The 11,013-nt window shown below is 39.2% G+C and overlaps 1 protein-coding gene across 1 annotated transcript in view; it reads left to right on the forward strand.

Moving 5' to 3' along the window:
• Nucleotides 1–4,781, forward strand: part of LRRC2 (leucine rich repeat containing 2) — a 52,844-nt gene extending 48,063 nt beyond the window's left edge. The window contains exons 6-8 of the mRNA XM_009998069.1: nt 1,375–1,530; nt 3,309–3,445; nt 4,732–4,781. Of these exons, the coding sequence (XP_009996371.1) occupies nt 1,375–1,530; nt 3,309–3,445; nt 4,732–4,781 (343 nt within the window). The remainder of the gene's footprint in view (nt 1–1,374; nt 1,531–3,308; nt 3,446–4,731) is intronic.
• Nucleotides 4,782–11,013: the final 6,232 nt, after the last annotated feature.

Genomic DNA, 11,013 nt, shown 5'->3' on the forward strand with positions numbered 1-11,013 from the left:
GGGAACAAAAATCCCTGAGGCATAAGAAAATTCATAGAAAAAAGCCAAACACATTTAGCCTTAACTTTTGCAAGAACTTTGTTGCTGGGCAAAAAGACAGGGACATTGTGTAATCTGGGACATTGTGTAATCACAGATTTCTCTAACAACAGAGCTGTCTTAATTCATATTAGTAATCTGCATACAGTAGCCACAGGAAAATCAACCTACAGTTTCCAGGGGATCTGAGTTGAGACTTTATGAACTTCAAAGAGCTTCTAAGAGAATATTTCTGTTTTATGGAAGGATACATACTCAACTTAAGGATTTTTTTTTTCCATGTACCCTATACATATTCCTCTATCTCAAAAATATTCCTTTTCTAGATTTAATCTTTTCCATTTCATTCTCAGTTGCCAGCCTTGATACTAAAGCATCATTATCAGACATTTATAAAAAAATAAAATTCTTTTTTGACTTTAGATTTTGAATTCTGAGATCTCTTGTGCTGATGTGAATTCTGAAGACTAGAAAATATTAGGATATCCCCATGACCCTCCCTCCAGTAAACTGATACTCTTGTTCAAACTCAATTTCAATGCCTGCAGTGTCAAAGAATCTCAACGAATTACTGTGAAATCTGTGATTAAAAAAGATGAGCTGGCAGTAAACTGAAACCTTATTTGTTATCTTCCCCAGTATTAAAATCAACAATAGCCTGCAACAGTGTTTTAGGAATGGAACTTTCTGTTCAAATGTTCAAATCAGTTTGCTATGCTTTTCACTCCAAGGAATAAATGCTCAGCCACAAATTGCCATTGCATCAGGAAAAGCTAGCAGAAGTAAAGCAAAAGAGCCACAATGCCTTTCTCCACAAAACAATGTCATCCAATTGATTTCAGTGGCACAACTTGCAAGAGTCATATGACCAGGAGCTGACCATGCTCTTGCTCCCCACAGTATTAATTACTAGTGAAAAATATATAGATGTGAATATACTGCCTAGCACAAATGTATCTAGTACACAGAAACTAACATTCAAGTGAAGTTATGAGTTCGTGACTCATATTTTTAATTAGTTCCAGGATGCACATGATATTCTGTCAGCATTTTCTGTATGAAAGCACAGTAATTTTTTGAAAATATTTTCTTGGGCATGCTTCTGAGTACTTGTCATAGGTGTACTATTAATAGCTTTAATTTTGAAACATGACTGGATATTTCCATTAAAGTTGATGAAAATTTGGGAAAATGTGGTATTAGTAATTTTAGAGAAGCCAAAAGTGTTGCGTGTAATTATTTTTACACATGTTTAAATCTGTGTTGCTGTTTTGGATAAATGCTCCTGTCTGAAACAAATATCTTAAGTTACCTTTATATTTTACATTTTTACAGATTATATCAACTGCAGACACTTCTCCTGCAGAAAAACAGGTTGACTTATCTTCCACGAGCTCTGGTCAATATGCCAAAGCTCAATTTGCTTGTTGTTAGTAGTGATGACCTGACTGAGATACCCACAGCTCTTTGTGAGTCTACCACAGGTTTAAAGTAAGTAAAAGTGAGGGAGAAAGGAGAATGTTCTTGAGAAGAAATAAATATTCTCACAAGCATCGCTTTCTACCCTACCTGGCTGTCAAATTCTGATGCAATTTATATCAGAGCCCTTAAAAAGGCACTAGAGAGATTGGAAATTGCAGAGGCACCACAGCTTCCTGATTTTAATCTGCAGGCTTCCCACACTGTGGATCTCTATGCCAAAACTACTATTCCTGTAGAGACTTGGTCATAGTAGCTCTAACTGGAGTTGCATAGCCATGTTCCAGAGAGGGAGAGGTAGTATGGCAGTTAGCTGTTTGTAAGTGCAGTGCTGTCAAAAGCATCCTGCTGGGAGTGGGATATATGGCTAGTTAAAAGCCTAATTAGTGTTACATGATTTGGGCAGTTCATATATTCTTTGCTGTGGAACAGTACCTTGCAGCTGCAGACAGGACAAGACTAAAAGGACTTGTAGTCTGCAACTACAATGATCTTGCATTTCTGCAGGTGATGTTCAGGTTTTAATTATGAAACTATTTGTGAGCCTACACAGGGTCTGGCTGGGATGGAGTTAACTTTTCCCATAGCAGCCATTATAATTCTAAGCTTTGTACTTGTAGCTAGAAAGGTACACACCAAAGTTTTTTACTACAGTTGAGCAGTTCCCCCACAGTACCAAGGCTGTCTCTCCATCTCTCCTCCACAAAGGTCAGTAGGCTGAGGATAAGGAAGAAGCTGGGAGGATGCATAACTGGGACAGCTGACTGATCCTGGCCAAAGAAATACTCTATATCATATGGTGTCATGCTCAGCAGTGACTGTAAGGAGAAGGGAGGTTGGGCATTTGTTATTTGTGTCTGCATTCCAGGGTAACTGCTACACACAATGAGTTCCTACTTCCTAGTGAGTGGCTGGATATCACCATGATGAGAAGTAGAAAACAATTTTTTTGCCTTTGCTTCCACACATTGTTTTTGCTTTTCTTCACCGTCTTTATCTCAACCTCCAACTTTTTATCTTAAATTCTCTCCCTGTCCTGCTGAGGAGACAGAGTTATTTGGTGCGTACCTGGCCAACCAAGGTTAACTGACCACGGACTCACAGCAAATGATGAGAGTAACGAGATTTTAAAAAAAAATTGTTGGAACATTTGTTCTTTTGAAAGTAACAATTGTATTGATTTTTTTTTCCTTCTTGGAGTGGTAATATCAGAAAATTTCAGGATGCTGTGTATCTAATTTGCACATTATGGAAGTCTTTTACATAACTATATAGTTTTTCACCTGTAATGTGTAGCTTTAGGAAATTTGCAAACACAGCATAATACAAGTCCAGTCATGCATTACAAAAGAGAAGTAACCTAGTAACAACCAAAAAATGTAGATACATATTGTCAGCTAAGTGATACTGGCAGAATTCCAGATTACTAGGCAACATTGTTAGGATGGAGTTCATACTGCTCAGTAACAGATGTGACACTATAGTGTAGTCTGTTAGAAGTCCCATAATACAGAAATATACCTGTTATTGCAAAGAGTGATTTATGTAGATACATGAAAACAAAGAGATAAATCCAATAATTTTTATATGGAAAGTGGAGTATAGAAAAGGTGCCATTTGACATCTTTGTTTCTAACAATAGATTGATCCTAACAGCATCATAATGCAAAAACTGAACAAATGTTCTTTATGTTTCTCCTGGTGTAGTAATAACTTCTAAAATATAATTAATGTTGGCCAGTAATGTTCAGAAGCCTGTTGAATATATTTTTGTGTTAACCTCTCTCTAGATTCGTAAGTCTCAAGGACAGCCCAGTTGAAACTATTGTATGTGAAGACACTGAAGAAATTATAGAAAGTGAACGTGAAAGGGAGCAACTTGAGAAACAGTTTATGAAAGCGTATATTGAAGATCTAAAGGAAAGGGGTAAGAATTAGCTTGCAATAAGCTTCCTGATCACACAGAACACAGGCAACACAAAGAGCAGGGCTTGCATATGTTACTCCCACCTCTCTCTTCTTCCCAAGCCCAAATTACTTTGTCCTGGTTTCTCTCCCTCCTTCCCCTGGCGGCACAGGGGGACAGGGGATGGGGTTTAGAGTCAGTTCATAGACTAGTGGATCTTGCCGCGCCACACTCCTCAGGAATAAGGATTCCTTACAGTCCTTCCCTGCTTCCCCACGAGGTCCCTTACATGGGAGAGAGTTCTCTGCAAACCTCTCCTTCATGAGTCCTTCCCACGAGGTCCAGAGCAAGATGCTCCAGCGTGGGCTTCGGACAGAGTTACGAGCTGCTTCGGGAACAGTCACCTCCCCTGACACCGGGGTCTTCCAAAGCTGTGTAATCAGAGTCCACTGGCAGCAAATCCAGTGGCCACAAAATCCAAGTCCCCTGACAGTGTTCACCCCAGGGAATGTTCCACCTCGTTCCTCTATGCGTGCAGGAGGACAGCCTGCCATCTTGCAATGGGTTGCAGGGAAACTTGTGCTAGGACACTTTCTTCCCCTTCTTCCTCAACATCCACCAGCACCGCTCTCCTCCCCCAGCACAATTCTTCTAGTCCAGCACAGCTCTTCTCCCTCAAAATGCCTCCCTGCTCAGGTGTTGTATCAGTTCTTTCGTATGTTAATCGCTAAGGCACATCTATTGTCCCTCTAATGGCTTCTTGGCTGGGGATGGAGCAGGGGGGACTTCTCCGCTTCTTATGGGACTCTTGACACCCTTCCCCCACTACCAAAAAACCCACCAAACCAAACCAGAACAGTTGTATTTACATACTTGTGAAATTCAGAGCCTATAATAATGGCTGCCAGGCTGCCTGAAACGTGCATTTGACCTTGTCAAATATATGCCAGCTTTATACTCTTTTGGGTTAAAACAACTCAGGTATATCATTTTCTGTCTTCCTAGACACAACTTTCCTCTGTGCTTTTTAAGATGAGTCTGGATCATGAATCCCTCTTGGATTTCTTGCTTCTGAACTCTTGTGCTATAGACTATGTCAATACTAGCTTTTAAAAAGCAGATTGAAGAAGGAACAGCTTCCATATAATACGAACCAGCAGAATTTCTGGAAGATAGCACAGAGGTCACTTGTACCTTTGAAATAAATCCAAACCTAGCTGTTTCTGGCTAAGGGCTTCATTATTTATGCTGAAGTCTGACAGTTTTTGTTTAGTTTTTTGTTTTGTTTTGTTTTTTTCTCTTCTCAGATTCTGCTCCTTCCTACACTACGAAAGTATTACTCAGTCTACAGCTCTGAAGATCAAAGATCTCTAAATCACTAGTGAATATCAGAATAACTCTTTTTTTAATCCTTCTGAATAGAAGACACAAATGGCCAGAAGCACTTCATGAGTTTTTTTCTTTGTTAGTGAAGTTGCTCCAGTAACTAGAGATAAAACAAAGAGCAACAGAGCCTTTGTAAGATGGTGTTTCACCTTTTAAATCAACATATTTATCTTCAAGTCCACATGAACACTAATTTACATATAGATCAGCTAGACATAAATATTCACTGTAATAAATTTTACACTGGCATAGATGCCTTTAGGATGAGGATGTTGCACATTTTAGTTTAAACAGTGTAAAATAAATAATAATTTTAAGAAGAGGTTTGACTTTCTAAGATGAGAAAGATTAATTTAGGATAGGATTAATTTAGAATGTGATCTGTTGTATTTCTAAGACCAAATAAAACATTTACTGCATTGAAATATCTAAAATGCAAATACATACATAGCTGTCTGCATTTATTTATGTTTTTCAAGGAAATTGTCTTCCTCAGGATTTTCATTTTAGATAAGCTTCAACACCCTTATCTATGGAAACTGGGGCAATTCTGGTTTTTTTTCAAGCATATTATAAGCTTTTACCTGTTTGAAAATTCAAGTGTGAATGTGACTGAAACTTGTGTTAAGCATTCTTAGGACATGTCAGTGTATTGAAGAAGATTTTAAGGACTAAGCAGCATGAACAAGTACTATTAGCAAAACGATACTAATAGTTTCAGATTTTGGGACTTTGTGGACATTTATTAGAATTTTCTAAGTTGCATAAGAATGAGTTTGCTGGATAAAAGTTTATATTGCTTATTATTTAATAATATATATATAATTATGTAAGTGTATGTATTGTAGAGTTTCAGAAATCTAGTTTTACATATATTTTTGGTTTAATAAATCAATATTTTTTGATCCAAAAAGACTCCAGATTACTTTTTGAACCAAAGAGACTCCAGATTTTGAGAATTTACACTTAGGTTAGACTTATATTAGAGAATGTAAACAGTTCAAAACTTATCAATGCAGCTGGGGAAAATTATATTTATATCTTGCTTATTTTGTTATAGATGAGCTGTGTCCAGTTTTGTCCAGTAGAGTGACACTTAAGTCAGTAATATTTAAAAAGCAAAGTAAAAATGGATGAACTCCTCAAGACTTACATATTAAAAAGACTGCTTTTATACTTTCTTTTTAAACTTCTTAGCATTCATTCTTTTTACAAGAGAATATTTAAATACTAAGTATTTAAATACCAAAGTAGGCTTACAGAAATCAGGCTACCTGAAACTGTTTTATCAGACTTTCTTTTTGTGAAATTATAATTTTGGTTTATTAGGTATTGATATCAGTGTAATAAACTTGCACAATTTATCTGATTTGACATTGCTTAAAATTCTATTTCTAGAATTCTATTTTAGTCTAATATGATCCACTGAAAATCATAGGAATGGAAATCACAACTGCTATGTTTATAGAATGGACATGTCTATTACGTGAGTTGTAACTATAAGAAAATTATGGGTGCAATGCTAATAAACTAAACAAAAGTTCCCAACACAAATTCTAGGGTCAGAATTGTTGGATATCTAAACAGCAGGTACTTGAAGAGAGAAGTTTTATCAATTGTTATCTGACATTGTGGCTAATCTTGCTGGCAACACTTGATATAACCAGGTAGTTAAGGGAGACTGAGTGCTTTTCCAACTGATTTGTTGATTGATTGTAAATCTGGTTTTGTATTTACATTTTTAAAAGGCCCATTTCAAGAAGGTTTCCTTCTTTATAGCTATGGAAGCTGTGTGTCAAAGCATCCATTGGCATTTTAATGTAGCACACAATTTGAGGAAACAAGGTTTAAAGAAAACAACAGTATTTTAGTTGTAGTAAAGTGACCATTGACAATAGTGTGATATGGCTGAAAGTATTAGGATATTTCTGCTTCTATGGTGTAATTAGGCTTTGCATATGTTGGAATGTTCTGCTACAGGAAAGCTTCTGCCAAGAAGTTTTCCTGTAGCTACTTTTCCCCTTACTTTGGGCTTGTGTAAGATTATACTGTATTAAGACAAACTACCTAGAGCTTTCAGGCTTAGGTAAATGGGGGAAGACTTCAGGACTCTGTTTCACCTCTCTTGTAATTTTCTACTTTTTCTTTAAGTCTTTTATTTATCTAATAATTTAAAAATCAGAAGTTCATATTAGGAACTTCTCTTACAAATGAAACAAAAAAAAATCAGTGTGTAGTTTTCAAGAACTTGTTGGTTATCTGGTACTGACAATTGCTAAACTGGATTGTTCCTGAACCAGCTGCAGTAATTAGCATTTGGCATGTGCCAGAGATTTTAACATGCTGATTGTCTTAACAAAGAAATACTATACCCTGGCTGACAGGATTAATTTATCGCTTTTTTTGTCTCCTGCCTGTCTGTCATTTAATGGTCTATGTGTGGTACTGAATTGACACTCTGATATCTGCTACTTAACAATTCTTGGTTTGTTAAAAATATGTTGCATATTTCATCACAGGACATGTCACAAAGTAGCAGGAGGACTCCTGCTTCTCCTGAAGACTTGCAGCTATGTGATAGGTTTGCTGCACTTAAAACTGAGGAGGAGATGGGTGAGCTTTCAAGTCAAACAACCAGGATGACTAACTATGAACCACAAAGCATGATCTGGAGGAAATGGCGAGTAATAGAGCTTGGAAGCTTTCTACTGTAGGGTATTGTGGCACTCACCTGTCAACCTGACCTGTTGTCCAAAGAATTTTACTGCTTCCTGGAGGCATGGATCTAGGATGTTGTGGAAAGACTGTTAAAGCTTGGCCCACCCCCTATTATGCACTGCTCTTCTTCCATGTAGGCATGAGTGATACTACCAGGGACAACCCAACCTCAATAGTATAAAAAGTAACTACGGAGTTCCAGAGGTGATAGTCAGGGTTATGGGACACAGGTGGTGTTCTTCTAAATTCTGGTGAGGCTTACTACGTGTTAACAATTGGTTGCAGAACTAGTGTTGTCAGCTGGGTTTGGTTTCTATGGCCATGGGATTCTGTTTGAGGATTAACTTGTGCTTGGGAGAGACCAGATCCACCTAAGTGGGGTAAATGCATCTTTACCAAAGTATGGTTGGTCTAATAAGAAGAGCTTTAAACTAGGAGTGACAGGAGAGGGAAAGGGTTGCCAGCAGCCTTGTGAAAGAGTGATGGACAGTGTTGACATACAGAGGCCAGTAGCGATGTGAATGATAGGGAACAAAATTCAAAAGAAAGGGCTGAAGTATTTGCATATGAGCAAAGAAGGTTCTACAAGACAGCATTATGGGGAAATATTGCAGATTGTTTATGGAACATCAGCATGCTTGGGTGCCTCTTAGAAATGCCTGCACACTAATGCACATAGCATAGGAAATAAACACGATGAATTAGAGATGTTTGTGCAGGGCTGTGATCTTGTTGGGATCACAGAGTTGTGATGGGATGGCTTGTGTGACTGGAGTGCTGAAATGGAGGGATTCAGGCTCTTTAGAAAGGACAGCTTGCAAAAATGAGGAGGTGAAGCTGCCTCTTATGTGAAAGAATAGCTGGAATACATTAAGGTCTCCCTGGGCATGGATGAAGAATCAACAGATTTGGTGTATTGGGTGTCTGCTATAGGCCACCTGTGAAGGACTAGGTATTTCATCACACGAACATGAAATGCCCTTTAGGTCAGCAGACATAACTGACTTAAAGATGGCTGCTCCATGTGGCACTCTCCTGGCTGCCTTCTCTGCCAGAGAACAACTCTGATGCCCTGAGGGGGCAGTTGCTGTGGGAGAGGAGCTGTGGCAGGAAAAACAGCTGCAAGGGCAGGACAAGGTCCTGTCTGATTGGCTGAAAAGCCTGGAAATACGAAACCAGCCAATCAGGAGCAAAGGAAACCTATAAAGAGACAGCGAGCATGCTGTTTTTCGGCGTGCTGTTCCACAGATATGGAAGGTGTCAGTCCTTGCTCTTCAGCGCGCTTTTGCTGCTCGCTTCTTGGCGCATTTCTGCAGAGCCGCCGCCGTTGCTGCTGTTGCCGCTGCCATCGCCGGAAGTCCCGGCTCACCTAGTCCTGGCTCTCGCCTGGTTCTGGTTCAATCCAGCTAGACCCGGCTTGACCCAGCTTGTCCCGTCATCGCCGCAGCTTTTTCCTGTCAGCCTGCCTGCATTGCTTGCAGCCACCACCCTCAGGAACCTGTCTGCTGCTGAACACGTGACTAATTCCTGCCACCCCTGGTCTTAAAACCGGGTTGCAGGGGAAGGCATAATCCTGTCTAACTTGCACTCAAACCGCAACCCTATACGGGACAAGCATCGGGCTTATCCCTCCTTCCTTCTTCCCTCAGAAATAATTAAGTAAGATGAGTAAACAAGGTGTACCCATATATAAGTATTAAGACATAAGTTTTTGTTATTTGGTGCTTAAAAGATATTTCATAGCTCGGATGTGCTTTAATTACCCCTTTTGAACCTCCTGCCCCAAATTGTTTTGTTTTCCCCACAATAAACTGTGCATTTGTAAATTCTAATTGGGGATTGGCTGGGGTTATTGGAAATATTAGTAAGTACTGAGCAAGTTACTCACTTGAAAATTCAGTGCCGAAGCTCACTGCTCCTCTGTGAGAGGCGAGTGCCACGTGTGGACCTCTCAGCAGATCCTGACAAGCTAAATACACTCCAAAAAGGAGATATAATAGGTCATGGATTGAGACACCACCTCATCACGAAGAACATGTGGATAAGGCTTTCTACAGACAGCTAGAAGCCTTAAGCTAGCAGTCCTCTTCCCTGTGGAGGATTTCAGCCATTCTAGTTTCTGCTGGATGGACAAGACATCAGGGATTTCCCAATTGAAAATAAATGAAAACTTCCTGATGGAAATTATAAAGGACCCAGGTGGAGAGGTGATCTGCTGGACTGCATTCTCACAAAGAAGTCAGGGCTTACTAAGAATGTAGTCAAAGGCAGTCTTGGCTGCAGTGACTATGAGATGGCGGAGTTTGGGATCCTGAGAAGGGAGGGAGTAAAAAGTAAGATCACAGGTCTGGACTTCAGGAAGGCAGATCTTGGCCTTTTCAGAAAAATGTAATTGAAAGTGCCTCATAGGACAAGGCCTCGGAAGAAATAAGGAGCCAAGAAAGCTGGTTGATCTCCAAGGATCACCTCTTCTAAGCACAAGAGCAGTTCATTATAGTGAGCAAAACTTCAAATACAAATGGCAGGAGGTGTGTGTGGCTGAACAATATGCTCCTGGCAAAACCAAAGAGAAAAAAAAAAGTATACAGAAGGTAGAAATAGGGGAAAGTAACATGGGAGGAACACTGAGATGCTGTCCACACATGCAGAGGAAAGCATGGCTAGCAGAGCCAAAGCCCATCTGCAGTTGGAATTGGCAAAAAATATCAGGAGTGACAGGAAGGGCTTCTATACATATGTAAATAGCAAAGGAAAGACTGGGAATATTTGGGCCCACTGCTCAATTGGGTGGGGACCTTTACACAGGACATGAAAGAGGATGAGGTACTGAATATCTTCTTTACCTCTGTATTTATTAGGAAGACCATCCTTCAGGTATCCTAAGATTTTATCTGGCTATTATTGTATGTAAACTTTTGACATCTGCTGGCAAGTAACCAGGACTGATTAGATAGCAAAAGTGTTGCAATGTAGGGACAGTAGAAGCTGTGAAGTTTTTAGAAGGATGATAATTAAGGTACTTGCCTTGAATCTATGTATCATAGTCAAACAGGTTGTCTCTTTCTTGCAGAACAGACTGTGTCATCTGCTCTATGCGTGGTAGCTAAAACTCCACATTCAACACAAAATTCTTACTTTTACTTTACAAGTAGTTTATTTAAAAAAAAAAAAAATTAAAAAAAAAAAAGGCATGTCTCCAAACTTGTATGAGCTTTGCTTTCTGAGATTTCAGAAGCATATTTAGCCTAGAAGACTTAACTACTCTTTCTCATTTGTATCACTTCAAGGTTGTACATTAGCCAGCTACCTTTCAACAGATCTTTGTATTAAGAAGGAGTACAATCTGGGTAGCAGAAAGCAAATTTGTCCTGGGTCTCTGTCGTCTCAAGTTTGTGGGAAAGAAATTTCCAGTTAGTTTAAAAGCAGGCTATACTTGTACATAGAAAGCGGGGCAACTGTGCTTGCTGGTAGAAGTGTTTTCTAAG

Source organism: Chaetura pelagica, unplaced genomic scaffold (assembly GCF_000747805.2).
Source record: "Chaetura pelagica isolate M959 unplaced genomic scaffold, ChaPel_1.0 scaffold255, whole genome shotgun sequence".
Classification (NCBI taxonomy): domain Eukaryota; kingdom Metazoa; phylum Chordata; class Aves; order Apodiformes; family Apodidae; genus Chaetura; species Chaetura pelagica.